At 51.6% G+C, this 16,342-nt stretch overlaps 1 protein-coding gene across 1 annotated transcript; it reads left to right on the forward strand.

The window, feature by feature from the left end:
- Positions 1-1,226: 1,226 nt before the first annotated feature.
- On the forward strand, positions 1,227-2,048 carry OLIG3 (oligodendrocyte transcription factor 3). Its single transcript, XM_054196627.1, has one exon. It carries the CDS (start codon positions 1,227-1,229, stop codon positions 2,046-2,048), a length of 822 nt encoding a protein of 273 aa, XP_054052602.1.
- The last annotated feature ends 14,294 nt before the right edge of the window (positions 2,049-16,342 follow it).

Raw genomic sequence — 16,342 nt, forward strand, 5'->3', positions numbered from 1 at the left:
GACTGTTTTGCAGCGCTGCCCACCCCCCGGGGCCGGCTCCCTTCCCGCCTGCGTCCGTCCCGTCCCGGCCTCGAACGCAGCCTCTCCGTCCCTCCGACGGCTGCTCCGGCCGCCCCGTCGCGCCGCCCTCCCGCCGGAGCCCGGGACCAGCGGAGCCCCGGGGGCTGCCGCCCGCCCCCGAGCCGTCCCTCCCGGCCGGCCGCCCCTCCCGCCGCCAAGCACACCGACTTGCCGCCGCACCCCGGCTTTCCCCGTTTATTTAAAGGGAGTCGCTGGCCCGGGGAGGGGGGAGGCGGGTTTCCCAACGCGCATCTTCCCGCGGAGGCTGCCCGAGTCATCGCTCATTTAAACAAAGCGGCGACCCAGGTACGAGCCAATTGCGGCCAGTCCGGCCGCGCGAGGGCCAGCCGGTGCCGCACCAGAAACCCCGGCCAAGGGCGGGGGGGACGGGACAGGGGAAGGGGGAGGGAAAGGCAAACAAAGCAGGGAGTCGCGCTTGGAGCCTGGCACGCTGCTGGACGGGGGGCGACCGATGCCCCCACACCCTCCCGCCGGGGTGGCTCCGGCCCGCTGCCGCCCACGGCCGGCGTTTCCTCGCCGGCTCCGAGCAGGCGCGCAGCCCCCCGCAACCCCCCGCAGCCCCTCGCCTCCCTACTGTAGACGGGATGCGGTTTTATATTGGAAATGAGGGGCAGGGGGAGGAGATGGCGCGCACACGGAGCGATGAGTGTGCGGTGTCAATCAGAGGGGTTTTGTGTCTCCTTGACTCCTGATGGTCCGTGGCTGAGGTGTCCCGGGTGGCACCACAATGAATATGAATAGGGGTCCTTGCTAAATGGGACAGTCAAAGCGCACCGCCCTGAATAATGGCACGTCATCCTAACTAGACCATTATACATAGGAGGGCTCCTTTTGTCTCTGCTCTCTGCTGCAGCTCTATAAAAGCCCCTCTTTTTCAGGCTGAGGTTAGTCCAAGCATACACTAACTAGCCATCCTGTAAACAGGCTGAGTAACCGGGGGGAGAGAGAGAGAGAGGAGAGATTGGTGAGAGAGTGGGCTGAGGGGCTTTTTTCCTCTTCCTCCAGCATTTCCAGCCTTTCGCTGGCAGAGCCTGCCGTCCGTTTGTTTCTTTTTCGTTCTGTTTTCGTTGCTTTTTGAAGAAGAGTTGTCTTGTTCCGCCGCCTCCAGAGCAGGGAAGAGTTTCTTGCTCAGAAGCCCGAATACAATGAATTCTGACTCCAGCTCTGTCTCCAGCAGAGCTTCCTCTCCAGACATGGATGAGATGTACCTGAGAGACCACCACCACCACCACCACCATCATCACCACCAAGACAGCCGGCTCAACTCCGTCTCCTCCACCCAGAACGACCTGGTGCAGAAGATGTCCGGGGAAGGCCTCTCCAGGAACGGCTCCAAGGCCGGAGGGGAAGGCAGCAAGTACAAAATCAAGAAGCAGCTCTCGGAGCAGGACCTGCAGCAGCTGCGGCTGAAGATCAACGGCCGGGAGCGTAAGAGGATGCACGACCTCAACCTCGCCATGGACGGGCTGCGGGAGGTGATGCCCTACGCCCACGGACCTTCCGTGAGAAAACTCTCCAAAATCGCCACCCTCCTGCTGGCCAGAAACTATATCCTGATGCTCACCAGCTCCCTGGAGGAGATGAAGAGGCTGGTGGGGGAAATCTACGGGGGGCACCACTCGGCCTTTCACTGCGGCACGGTGGGACACTCCGCCGGGCACCCGCCCCACGCCGCCGGCACCGTGCACCAGGTGCACCCCATCCTCGGCAGTGCCTTGTCCTCCGCCAACACCTCCTCCTCCCTCTCCGCCTCCCTGCCGGCCATCGGCACCATCCGGCCCCCCCACTCCCTGCTCAAGACCCCCTCGACCCCCCCCGCCCTACAGCTCGGCAGCGGCTTCCAGCACTGGGCGGGCTTGCCGTGCCCCTGCACCATCTGCCAGATGCCCCCCCCGCCCCACCTCTCGGCCCTCACCGCCTCCAACATGGCCAGGATCTCGGGGGAGACCAAGGACCTGCTGAAGTGACTCGGCGGGGCCACTCCGGCCCCCCGGGGCTGCGCCGGAGCCGGCGCTCCCACGGACGGGGAGGGGGCTGCGGACGGCCCCCCGCCCAGCGCCACAGACGGACCTGCCCCCGCTGCCCGCCGCCCCGCCAAGCCCCCCCCGCCCCCGTATCACGGGATTAGTGTAGTAAGGACCTTGCAAAGGTAATGTTTTAGCCGGCTCCTCGGGCGATGTTTTCTTATTATACTAAACCGGAAAAAAAAGTCCCTGTTGTAAAAAGAATAATAATAATAATTAATAATAATAATAATGCCGCTGATGGTGATCAAATGTAAATAACTCCTTAAAATGGATGCAAAAGGAAAAAAAAAAAGACATGGTTGTCATTGTAGTGTTCGCAGCTACTACGAGACGATGAGATCGGTTTGGGGCTTCGTCTCCTTCTTTTTGCGGGCTTTTCCTTTCTTTCCTTTCGCACGGCGACACCTCCGAACCCCCCCGCCCCAAACCCGGCTCCGGTGGCAGCGGAGCGGCGGCCCGGCGTAGCCCGGGGAGTGCATGCATGCTTCCCACCGCATCGTCCTACCGATGGGTACTGGCCACGGGCGACTGCCCTGGCAACAAGGACTTCCGAGTGAATTCGCTAAAGTTTTGTGGGGTTTTTGTTCTGTTTTTCACATTTGGTTGAGATGCGGTTTTGTTTGCCATTATTTTTCTTCTTCCCTCTGTGTCTGCTTGAAGAAAATAAAAAATAATAATTAAAAAAAAATAGGAGAGGGTGCAAAGCACAGCACAACCCTCCTGCGGGTCTGTTTTGCCAAATCTCCCATCTCCTGCTCTCAGTGAAGTGTGCTAGTTCAGCTGGCTGGGGTCCTCGTCGCTTATTTCTCTTGTTGGCTTTGGGTTTGTTCTGGTTTGCTGCTTTTTTTTTTTTTTTTTTTTTTTTTTAAAGTTTGGTTTGGTTTGGTTTTGCATGCGGGGTCGGCTCTGGCCAGATCAGTGACTTGTATAACTAAATCGGAATATTTGTTGCTGTTTATTTCCTTTTCGGTACGTTTTCCTGGGCGTTTGCTTGAAATACTGTTATTACTCATTTCGTTTGTTTGTTTGTATGTTTGTTTTTGGTTAGGGCCTCAAAGACAACACCGTGTCTTTATTTTTTATATATTCTTGATAACTATCGATATATTTATTATTGACCAGTGTTTCTGGATGAGATTTCCAAATAAAATAAAAAATGAATTACGAGCTGTCTGATTCGCCTTTGTCTGAGTCTGGAAGATGAGAAAAGGCGCCGTATTTGATCGCTCTGGGTTTTGCCACGACTTTTCTGACCCAGCCCGAAGAGTCTGGCGAATCTCCTTGTGTGGCTCAGGAGCCGCCCTGCCTCGGAAGCAGCGACAAACCCGACAGCGATTGCCCAAAAGTCCCCTGGTGTGTGCGGAGCGGCCGGCCTCCCCCGTTTCACACCGGGCTGGAAGTCGGCATGAATTCACAAGCCGATGGCCAGTCCCATGGCCAGTGCCAGGCGGCGGGAGGATGGGCTGCGGGCACAGCTGCGGGAGGAAACGGGGGGGCATGTTCGTTTATAGGTGAAAAAGGGCAATATATATGTATTTTTTTTTCCTGGAGATCCAGCTGCCACCGTTTTTCCGGGAGGGAAACTGCAAGCCGGACAGGGCTGGGAAAGGCAGCTCTGCCGCGGCGGGCGGCGGTGTGGGTGCGGGCAGAGGAGTGGGACCCCCGGGGGATCGCAGCTGGCGGCTGCCAGCGACCCCCGGCTCCGCACATGGGAGCAGGTCCTGCGCCCCCGGCCTGCGGCATCCCCCGGTGTCCAGGAGGGACCTGAAGAAACACGGAGAAGGCGATTCCCTCCGAGTCGCAAGCAGAGTATTGACGGGGCGGGGGGGGGGCCTTTAAACCGAGATGCGAAACAACTTTTGTACATTTTGATCACCTCTGGGTGATCGGGCTGGTGACCGGGCTGTGCAATACTGCAGCAACCAAATTATCGTTAAGGAATAGGCATGCATACACAGACGTTTGAAAATCAAAAGGACAATATATATTTGCCCCCCAAACACACTGAACTAACGAATCATATTGTAAAAAGGCCATTCCACCGTTAAAGAAAATCCTTCCAGTACTTCAGCAAGATGACCAAGACACGTTGTAGATTCTTCCCTCCCTCCCTCCCTCCCTTCCTTCCTTCCTTCCTTCCTTCCTTCCTTCCTTCCTTCCTTCCTTCCTTCCTTCCTTCCTTCCTTCCTTCCTTCCTTCCTTCCTCCCTTCCTCCCTTCCTCCCTTCCTCCCTTCCTTCCTCTCCTTTCCTTCCTTTTCCTCTGCCGTCCTGGAGGATTTTCGCCCCTGCCCAAGTCAGAGCGGTGCCCGGCCCCACGGCTCCACCCCCCCCCCCCGCCCTACCCCCGCCCCCCGGCACTGGCTGCAGGCATCAGGGAGGGGGTCCCGCCGCAGAAGAGCCCGGAGCTGCCCGGGGAGTGGGCCTGGGGGCGCGGCGGGGGTGACCCACTTTGGGCTACCGGAGGTGGGCTCCGGGCTCTGTGCAGGTCGCTGGCACCTGCCCCGCCGCCCCGGGGAGAGGGGCTGGGGCTCTCGCGCCGACCCCGCCTGCAGCGGCAGCGTGCGGGGCTGGTGACGGAGGGAAAGCGAGCAGAGGACAGACACAGGCCGGGGGAGAGGCGGCTTGTCGGGGCAGGGGAGCGGGGGAGCTGCGGTGAGCGGGCTGCGGGGTGCAGGGCCGGCGGCGGGGCTGCCGGCCCCTCCGCAGCCAACACCAACGTCCCCGGCGCACCCCCTCCGTACGGGGCTGACACGCGTGGGGTGCAAAGCCGCGGAGCCTGAGACGGGGCTGGACTATAAATTACAGCCGAGAGGAGGGTGAAGTCACCCCTCCGTCCCGGGGCAGTCGTCTGGAGCCGGCAGCCAGGTGCCCGGGACCCGTCGCTGTCCCCGGCCGCGCTGCCTCTCCCCAGAGCATCCCTGCAGCTCGGCCCCTTCGGTCCCGGGGACGGAGGACGCTTTGCCTGAGCAAAAGGGCTCTTTGGGGGCATTTGATCCCCACCCAACCACCCGCAGCCGCCCCGGGCTCTGCCCCGCTTTCCCCGGGAGCCCCGGGCTCCTGCCCAGCCGCAGAGCAAGGGATGGGGGAACGGCGCACAAGTCACTTCGCGCTTTTCCGCAGCAAAAGAGACCGAGCAGCCGCATGAGGCTGAGCTGGGGTTTTGAGTCCCCAGGAAAGGGACGACAAATGTCCCGACTCCCCGGCTCCTCTCCGGCAGTACCATGCCCTGGGCGGAGCGAGTGAAACGCTAGGCTGCTTCTCTCCGTGGTTTCACGTCCTGGCCCGTGGAGAGGGGGAAAAGGAAAGAGCATCTGCAGAGACGCCGTTTCCTTCTCCTTCCCGATGGGTCGAGTGGGGAAACCCCGAGAGACTTGGAGATGCGATGCTGCGGGCGAGGAGGCCCGCTCGGAGAGGTCTCCTCGCCTGCTCTCTGCCGGGGAGGAAACTTCCGTCTGACGACAGAAATTTAAGTCTCTCCGAGGCGCACACCTCGGGCTCCTGCACCGGTGCGACAGGAGGGACGGCCCTTCTTCCCTTCCCTTCCCTTCCCTTCCCTTCCCTTCCCTTCCCTTCCCTTCCCTTCCCTTCCCTTCCCTTCCCTTCCCTTCCCTTCCCTTCGAAAAAAAAAAAAAGGAACAACTTCTGTATAAGCTGCCTATAGGGAAAGAAAGGGGAACGGTAGGCTTTTCTTCAGGAGGGTTTCCCTCCACAAACACACTCTGCAAATAAAAAAAAATAATTTTTTTTTTTTTAAAAAAGCACAAAAGGCAAAAGAGGCAAGGGGGGAAAAAAAGGTTGGGGGCTAGAAATAGGAAAGCGGGAAAGATCCGATGGTGGTAGTGCCTGGCAGCTCCCGCCCTCTGGGCTAGTCCGTGTTCGACGGGGCGGGCAGGACGCGGCGGGGCTTGCGGGACCGGGGCGGCACGGCACGGCACGGCTCGGCTCGGCTCGGCTCGGCTCGGCTCGAACTGCTTCTCCCGGGGCAGATGGGAGCTTTGCGCTCTCAGTAAATTCGTGTATTTTTCACCACAAAAATAAGTAATGTCTGCGTGCACATATATAAAATATTTACATGTGTACATAAACAAATTATAAATATAAATATAAATATAAATATAAATATAAATATAAATATAAATATAAATATAAATATAAATATTATAAAGTCTGAGGTGGATGGACCCCGTTCGTTTTAAGTTGTGCATCCCCTTGCTTTCCGCCAGGTCCCGGCAGGGCCGGGCCGTGGGGACGGTGGGTGCTGCTCTTACTCCCAGGGGGAAGCAACTCCCCCTCCCTTCCCAGTGCTTCCCAGTTCCCATGGGGAGGGTGGAGGACCCCGCTGCCCCCACCACCAGGGGTCTGCCACAGACTTGACACCAACCCCCCAGGCTCTGGGCGTTTGATTTAACTCCCTCAGTTGTGTGGTTCCTTTTCACTTCCATCCCCCCGGCTCCCATCCCACCGGACCCCCGTCCCCTCACTGGGCGCCTCTTCTGCAGCGATGTGGGGCCGGGGAGGAGGCGGGGGCGGGCTCGTGTTTTGATTAATATGGAAATAAAACGCAGAAATAGCAGCAGTACTTAGCTTCATTGCTTCAGTTTAGAGATTTATTGGCCAGGAGATAAACACCAGGCTGGAGGCTAGCTCAGTAATTCACCGTCCCCATCAGTTATTACCAAATGAGCAAATCGTTTTTCTTTGAAGCTGCAGAGCAGGAAAAAAAAAAAAAAGAAATGGGGGAAAAAAGAGTAATTTTTTTAATGGGCTACTACCTCCTCCCTGCCCTGGGTCCTGTCCCCGGGGCTGCCGGGCAGAACTGGCCGCCCCCATCGGGCCCCTCTCTCCAAGCAAAACTAACGAGGGGTTTACCATGGATTCGTGCCTCTTAAAAATCGTGTGTCCTGCTCTGCCTCCCTCCGACCTTCTTTTGTATTTTCCCAGGAAAACTTGCTGCTACCCAAATTCTGATTTTTGGGGTTTTTTTTTTGTTTTTTTTTTTTCTTTATAGCCCCATTTTCTGTCCTGCAGAAGGAAGTAGAGATGGATTTGAGTTGGAAAGAGCTGTCACAAGACGACATTGCACTGCTGCCAAGGAAAACAAAGTGGCAAAGTGAGAGCGGGATTATAATCCTTTACTAGATGAGGTGATATTGTTGGGGAAAATGGGCACTAGGTTGGCACACAAACCCATTCTCAGGTCTGACATGGAAGCAGCAAACTAGAAGCTAAGTACTAGCTAAATACTTAGCATGTAAGCAGACATCTTTCACTGGACTTCTGTGAAATCTATGGATTTGAGTTTGTTGCTTTGTATTCTGCGCCATTTGAGGTGCCCTGAGACACCCACAACGTGCTCCTAAAAGTGATTCAGGACCTGCTGAACACTCATATTCTTCTGGACCAGCAGGAGAGGCCAGGTGAGATATACTAAGGCATCTCAGTGATCTTAGTAAATACCTATGTTTAGGTGGTTAAATTGAGCCTTAATTGCTGGTCATTTTGTGTTCTATGATTTTTCAAGTAATCAGGTTGATTAGAACCATGAAAGGTTTAAGGGTCAAACGAATAAAACAAAGAGGAGCTAACTGACCTTATGTCACATCATGAGGATGATACAGTTTTTGACAGAGCAGTAGCTCCGGATGTGCTTCCTTTGATCCAGCCAACAAATGCTGAGTAGAAAGCACTGAACTCAAGACACCAGAAGAGTGAACGGAAGTGCCTGCAGCCTGCTTATCCCACCCAACCACTCTTCCTTCTCCTTCCTGCCATTTCCCCATCCTGAAGTTGAAACAAAGCCATTTTGCTTGATATTACATTGAAGTAAAGACATTGCAGCTGCAGGACAGAAAAGTCTGGCTGAAGGGCAAAACTTCCTAAAAATGAATACAATCAGTTGACAGAGACTGTGTGACCAAAACCTGTACCCAGCTCTCCCAAGTCTTCTGAATTTGTTGTGGGTTTAGGATGGGGTTTTACATAGGCCTGGCAAAAGACCGCAGATCAATATTTTAATTCAATCTTTTTATGTTTGTTTGTTTTCCCCCAAAGTGATGTTGCTGCTGTTGACACGTACATCTTGAAAGTTACCTGGCAGAACAGCATCAGGCCCTGCCAGATGGGCAAGAGAAAAACTACAAGCGATGCAGTAATTTTAGCATTTATGATGAAGATGATTTGTGGAGGAGACCTGCAAATCAAAAACTAATGGGTTCCTTGTAAAACATGCAGAGGATTGACAATGAAAGAGATTTGCACAGGGCCTGGTCCTGATGCCTTGTAAGATACTATAAGCAGATAAAAGTCATTTTTAAAGGCAGGGATAACGGTACAGCAGAGTCAGACCACAAAAGCTCCTGGTTACAGCAGGAGCATCAGCCAGCAGTGCTATATGCCCCTCAGTTGTCATCTAGACCAATGCCGTGGTTTAGCCTCAGACGGCAACAAAGAACCACGTGTCGCTCGCTCGTGCCTTCCAAACACAGGAAGAATCGTAAGAAAAGGCAAGACTCTTGGGTTGAGACAAAGGCAGTTTAATAGAACAGCAAAGGGAACAGGCAAACAACAACAACAACAACAACACGGATAGGGGAATATACAAACGCGATTACGGAACCGCCGCTCCCCCTGCCGCTCGCCGGCCGGACCCGGGCCACCCCAGCCCGCTTTTAAGCAGCAACTTCCTGCCCCCTCCCCCGGCAGCTCAGGGTGGGCGTGGCTCACATGGCATGGAATACCAGGAAAAGTTAACCCTATCCCCACCGGAACCAGGACATTATCCACCCCTTATTCCATACCATCTATGCCATGCCCAGCAGGTTCCAATGAATTGCCACCACTTTCCCCTGTTATATATATATATATATACACACATATAATACCCTTAGTTTATGGGTCATCCCTCCAAAGTGTCCGTTGAGTTCTTTTAATCCACGGCTTTGGGCTCCATCTGTTAGAACAGTCTCTCAGGGCAGGTGAGATGCTGGCCCGTGCAGGTGGGGAGTAGGACATATTCTCTTCAAGTTGCTGGACCTTCCGCGACAGTTTCTCCACAGCTGAGACAAGGGGGGAAGAGAGACTTTCTTCATATCGCCGGAGCCGGCCAGCTACCTCATCCACCGTTGGTCCCTCTTCACCTTTCCATTCCATTACTGCCAGGGAGTTGGCATATGACGATGGTGCGCTCCGTACAAACTTCCGCCACATGGGCCTTGTGCATCGCACCTCATCAGGGTCTGTGGGTAAGTCTGCATTGTCCAAGTCATAATAAATCATCTCCCGCACGGCTAATTCTCTCAGGTACTGGATACCTCTTTCCATGGTAGTCCACTTGCTTGGCTGACATACAACATCCTCGCTGAAGGGGTACCTCTCCCTCACGCCTAACAGGAGTCGTTTCCAGAGGCTGAGGGCTTGGGTCTTTTTCCCGATCGCCTTGTCAATGCCGCCTTCCCTAGACAGGGATCCCAGCTGCCTGGCCTCCCTACCCTCTAATTCCAGGCTACTGGCCCCATTATCCCAGCACCGGAGCAGCCAGGTGACAATGTGCTCGCCTGAAAGTCGGCTAAAATCTTTTCGCATATCCCGCAGCTCACTCAAGGATAGGGATCGAGTAATTATCTCTGGTTCTGCCTCTTCCTCCTGCTCTCGTGATGGCCCTGGTTCATCATCATCTCTTACTAAGCGAACTGATTTCTTTGTGTACTTCTTCTTCTGTATGGGGGCAACTGATACTGGCATGGGTTGGTTCCCTGGTTCAGTGGCAGTGGCTACCACGGGGGTTGCAGTAGCCGCAGTGTCTGTCGCAAGGATTGCAGCAGCCGCAGGGGCCGCTGCAGGGGCCACCGCAGCCGCAGGGGCCGCCGCAGGGGCCGCCGCAGGGGCTGCAGCAGCCGCAGGGGCCGCCGCAGGGGCCGCCGCAGGGGCTGCAGCAGGGGCTGCAGCAGGGGCTGCAGCAGCCGCAGGGGCCGCCGCAGGGGCTGCAGCAGGGGCTGCAGCAGCCGCAGGGGCCGCCGCAGGTCTGGTTTCCATCTCTTCCCCTTGAGGGTGCTGCATAATTCTGAGCAGTGCCTGGTAGATACTGGCCAGGGCCCAGCACAGCGCGGTGAGTTGTGCCTCTCTAGAATAGCCACAGCATTTTCCCTTCAAATATTCTACCACTTTATCAGGGTCCTGTAATTGTTCAGGGGTGAAGTCCCAGACCATTGGAGGTGAGTAGTTCTCTAGGTACCTGCCCATGCTCTCCCACATGCCATGCCACCCCTGACTATCCAGCCTCGGAGCAGATCTCCGGGTGGTAGTCTTAAATAGTCGCTTAACCCTAAACAAGACCTGGAACGTATTCAGGAGACATAGCACTACGAACACGCTAGTTTGAGTATCCCAAGGATATTCAAAATTCTCAAAAGCTGTCATACCTGACCCGAAGGAGAAAAGGGAGGCAGAAGGGCTGGGGAAATTATTAACAAATTCTGAGAGACGGTGTCCAATGTACGGACAGGACAGCAAAACCGCATAAACACCCCAAAATAGCCGTCTGAACAGTGATGTTATCATATCATAAACAGATATCGCACAGGACAGCAGAATGATAATCCTCATCCCTGTTCCAGACATGGTAAACAGCATCGCAGGGAGTACATAAGCCATATAGGAATTTATGTAACACAGCCATGAGAACAAACCAAGCAACATGATGACCAGTGACTACTTACCTAATAAAATAAATGCATACAAAAAAAAACCAAAACCGTTTTTTCCACGTTCTAGTTGGATTCTGTCGTTATCTCAACCCTTCGAGCCCCACGTTGGGCGCCAAAAAGGACTGCCGTGGTTTAGCCTCAGACGGCAACAAAGAACCACGTGTCGCTCGCTCGTGCCTTCCAAACACAGGAAGAATCGTAAGAAAAGGCAAGACTCTTGGGTTGAGACAAAGGCAGTTTAATAGAACAGCAAAGGGAACAGGCAAACAACAACAACAACAACAACACGGATAGGGGAATATACAAACGCGATTACGGAACCGCCGCTCCCCCTGCCGCTCGCCGGCCGGACCCGGGCCACCCCAGCCCGCTTTTAAGCAGCAACTTCCTGCCCCCTCCCCCGGCAGCTCAGGGTGGGCGTGGCTCACATGGCATGGAATACCAGGAAAAGTTAACCCTATCCCCACCGGAACCAGGACAACCAACTAGAGGAGAGAGAAGTTTATTAGTGCTTAAATATTAGTGCACAGGGTTTCATGATCATAGCACAGACATTCAGTTATAACAAGGAACAGGCAGTTCTTCAAAAGGAGCTTCCTTTTATTGCTGTAATGTCACATGCAACCTTTTCAACGGCAGCTTTAAATATGGGCCAGTAAAGCAGAGAACAGGGCAGGGAAGGAGCCGTTTCTGGATACGTGTCTCACTTCCAGGGAACCCTGTCCTATGTCAGGGATAACAGTGAGGATGCGGTGATGCTTTAGTCACACTACCAGAGGAAACATTTTAGAAATTATTCACTAAAGGAAAGTTAATGCTTGTGTTATAAGAAATGAATTCTGTTTTTCACAACACTAAATGACCTTTCTGCAAACTTACTTTTAGCATGTGTTTTTTTCTTCAATAATATGTATTTCACTTTTATTTTCACCTACCCAGTGGTTCTGACTGTCATGCACCAGGTGCTACTTTGCTGTCTCTCAGCTGCAAACTGTCAGGTGGCTGTCTGAAAACGATGAGAATTCATTTGTATTTTTAAAAAAGTGGAGAAATGTTTCACAACTAATTAAAACTTATTTTTACGAAATTGGACCTTCGGCCTGAGGGAGTATCGAGTCTTCGTCCATGGGGTCAGAGGAAGAGCAATGAAGTGACCGCATAAAACATTCTGTTCCCAGGCTTTTTATTTTGGGTGCTAAACAAAGATTTGTTGAGTGTCGTGTAGAAAGTAGATGACTAAAAAGGCAGTTTGTCCCCTGCGCTCCCCTACCCCCCGCTTTCCAGAGGAATCAGCCTCAGTGCATTTTGTGGCCTGTGCTGTCAGGCTTTTGCAGAGCAGTTGATTTTTCAGGCACTTGGGGAAAGGCAGCTTGAAACATCTACTGGGAGAGCTTCTATCCCCTGCTTCAGTACTTGGCTTTGTCCCAAAACTGCAAGTGGCAGCAACTAAATTAGTCACAACTGTGGTGATCATTGGTGTGATGATGGTTTGCTTGAGCACACTGAGAATTGAGTTTGTTCACCACTCCACAGCATGTGAGTGTGAATACTCATAATGGGCTACAGATCAAGTGGCAACAGACCTGCCAGGGCTAGAAACCATGGAAGCCTTGCTGTGACCGTGGTCTCCTGAGGTGCCAGCAGCCCAGCCAACATCCAGGCATGGGGGGGGACTCCACACATTTTGGAGAGTGCTTTCTGACCAGGCTCCAGCCCACACTTGCCAGTTCACAGGCTGCACAACGCTCTGGGCTGCCCGCTCCTTGTGGCTTTGAGACCTTGTGTGTAAGCAATGCATGCACCTCTTTTTCTTCCTCACGGATTACCTTTGGGAGGTTTAGCCACGTTCAATTTTGAAGCAGGATAAGGTATGCTCTGCAAAAGTACTTGAGTGCAGACTTTCCAAAGCCCTAGGCTCTCCAGCACAGTCCCTTTGCCCTTTCCAGAGATGGAAATGTACATCCCTGCTACATCATATCTTCCATTACTTCTGCCAGGATATCATCTCTGCCGTACGTGACTTACAGAGATGGATTGCCAGAGAGTGTATGAGAAGATTTCCTCCATAATATGCTCAGTCAATTGTGATACCAAGTTTTCAGGGCTTTCAGTTTCCAGCAGATGCCCAGAACTTCACGACTTTTGGCATCCACTGCTCCAGAACCCACATCACCTGCCTGTCTTATTCATTCATGAAGTGTCATGGAAATGACTTGCCAATCACCTTTAATGGATAATACACCTTTCTGAGCCGAACTGTACTGTAAACCAGATGATACATCTTGGTATGGATGTGATGGCTCTTGGCTGACACCAGCACATCATTTTGCATAACTTAATTGAGGAGTCTGTCACCAACACTTTAACTAGGTTTTATTTATCAATACCCATTTATCACTGTTACAGGCCCTTGTACACTGTTCTATATGACAGCGATAACCCAGATCCTCCTCAGCAATACACATCTGGCTGCATTTGTGTCCCTATCCCGAATCCTTTTCTCTTATGATGCCTTTAGTTTGAGTTGGCTCGACCCTGGTTCATTGCATAATGCTCTTGGATATAATCTTCATCTCCTACCCCTTCACTAAAATAGGACCATAAGACATCCTTTAATAGATCTTGAGGATCAATGACGAATCCTCAGTAGCCTAGTTACACCCTAAGATGCATCTTTTTAAGCAGATGAGTTAGCTAAAGCAAGGAGAATGATTTTGTGTTTCGAAAGCCAGATATTCTTTATTGTGACTGGTGGAGCACATCGATGCAGCAGTAGGCAAAATCATGCCTGCCTCCATTTTATCAGCACCTGTTGGGTGCTCTAGGGTTTTCTGTTTCTCAGGGTGCTCTAAGATGTCCAAGATTTCCATTCCAGGCTAGGATCACGGACCTCATCTCTCCTAGGAAATTAAATAGTGCCACATAACGTTCTTAGACGCTGGAGCTCAATTATTTATAGAGTCGAATTGTTACAATGGTTCCTGGCATGGTTTGGCTCCAGACAACTAGCTCTCTCCTGAACATTTCCCAGGCATGGTTTGGGGATAGCATAGGCCAAAGGCCAATCCCAGCAGGCAATTTGTATTCAGCCACACTGCCTGGAAAGCAAGGATTAAATAATGTGGACACACGCCAGTCTGTGCCCGTTGGCTTCAGAACTATATAATGGTCACAGGCACATTTTGTATAGATGTAGTCTCAGTCTTTCTCTCTTACACCAGGCTTTTGCCCTTGTTGCCATCTCTTTCTGCCTGTCTTTCTCTCCAGATTACCAGGAGAATACATTTCCTTTGTGAAGTGAGACATTTATCAGAATTATTAACTGATCAAAGTGTCCCATTAGTTGATTTGTTTCCATTACTCTTTGGCTTTCTCTGCTTGGCTTCTCCTATTTGTACAAGATTGGTCTATTGGACTGTGAAACTGTGAAGAACGTCTATTTCTACTTTTGTGCCATGTGCATTAAATCCTTCTTCCATCTTCCATGGGTTTTATGTCAACATGGGGCAAAAGATGCCCAAGGTAGTGAGGTCCCACAGTCCACAGGATCTTTTCGGTTCATAGATATGACACATAGACATAAAGCAGTCCTCAGTATCAGAATACATCAGATGTCCAGAGGCAGACTTTCCTTGCTAATCATCACATCTCCACCAAGAAAAATGAACCCGTGATACCGCTTCTTTTGCTTTTTCCACTCCCAAATTTGTAAGCAGTTGGGACACGCACAGGGCCTTTGCCTTTTGCTTTGTAAGGGTCAGATAACTCATGGGAGAAGTGGTTCTAGTCACAGGTTGAAAGTGAACCTTAGGGCTTTCCCCTGAGTCCAGTCCCCTCTTCTTTCCACCTGCTGAGACCAGGCAAGCTGCGCTTAATGCCTCATCCTTCACTTGTTTCAGCATATCTCAACTCATCAACGCAAAACTATGGTCCAAAGAGAAAACCACTTTTCTCTTTTATATTGTGTTTCCTCAAAAAGTTGTAGTGTTTTTTCCTCCCACTGGTGCATTTCATGAGTTTGGCAGCACTCCATCCATGCTTTTGAATCACAGCACTTCTTTGCAGTGTCTTTGTGTCCAAGCTTTCTGCCCAAAATCCTGCCCACAGGCAAACCCAGCACTAACTAAATACCTTTAGTCAGACCAGCACTGATTGCTTCTTCACTTCTGGCCATGTGGATTTTATCTGAGATCTCTGGGGTTAACTCTGTTCCCAGCAATACAGCAGAAAGGCAGTCCTCCTGTAATTCCAAAATCATAATTTCTGCTCCTTCTGTTTTATACATAATGCTAGGGGAGCGGGACAGGCTCCTTTACCTGGCCTGCCCCCATGAAAATCCCAGCATGTCTCACATCTTGTAGGGCCCCACAGTTGGCAGCTGACCCTTTCTTTGGGTTTGTCAGGTTCAGTCACTTGAACATCTCCTGCTCATTCCCTCACCTGGCCGCCGGCTCCATCCATCTCTCTCCATGCACAGCCCTCTTCCTCCAGCTGCAGCATCTTCTATTCCAGCCTTCACTGCTGTGGTTGTCTCACCTTGCCATTGCATCTGCCTGACCATCTGTTGAATCATGTGCAATATAAATAACAGCTAGTGACAAATAATAGCTACAGATACCCTCCTGTAATACTCTGGTGGCCTTACTGGACATCTGCCACTTCATAGCATTTTGTTATTTTACTTTGCAGGTCCCAATTATATGGTATTATTAAAGGGATTTCTAATGTTAAAGTGGATGGGAGTCCTTGGGCTACTTTATACACAATTTTTATATTTTCCCCCAAAGTGTTTGCTATTATTAATTTCTCTTGTTTCCAACTGTGAAACTCTTCCGTAACCAGAGAGAACATAATGTAGGCCCTTATTCTATGCTTCGACACAGCATTAAAGATGCCACACTGATTGCAATAGGTAAGGGAAAATCAGCTTTTAAAACCAACTGCATTTAGTAATTTACACCAGGAAATTGCTGAGAAGAAGTGAGAACAGTAGATTTCTCTACACCCCTGTTGTGGTTTAACCCCAGCTAGCAAGTAGGACCACGCAGCTGCTCGCTCGCTCTCCTCCCCAGTAGGGTAGGGAGAAGAGGGAGAAAAGGGAAGGGGGGGAAAACTCATGGGTTGAGATAAAGACAGTTTAATAGAACAGTAACAGAAGAGGAAAATGATAATGATAATAATAATAATGATAACAATGGTAAAAGAATATACAAAATAAAGTGGTACAATACAAGTCGCTCTTAGCACCCGATGACCGATATCCCAGCCTGTCCTGAGCAGTGATCACAAATTCCTGCCCCCTGGCAAATCCCCATTGATATACTGAGCATGACATCTATGGTATGGAATATTCCTTAGGCCAGATTGTCCTGTCTATGCTCCCCCTCAGCTTCTACAGGAAGCTGAAAAATTCTTTGACTAATGTAAATATCACTTAGCAACAACTAAACCAATGTGTGTTATCAACACTGCTCTCATACTAAATCTAAAACACAGCAGCCCCTAGAAAGAAAAGTGACTCTATCCCAGCT

This window comes from Rissa tridactyla, chromosome 3, assembly GCF_028500815.1.
Source record: "Rissa tridactyla isolate bRisTri1 chromosome 3, bRisTri1.patW.cur.20221130, whole genome shotgun sequence".
Taxonomy (NCBI): Eukaryota; Metazoa; Chordata; class Aves; order Charadriiformes; family Laridae; genus Rissa; species Rissa tridactyla.

Coding starts and splice junctions, on each gene's coding strand:
- OLIG3 (XM_054196627.1), top strand. CDS start 1,227: ATGAATTCTGACTCCAGCTCTGTCTCCAGCAGAGCTTCCTCTCCAGAC.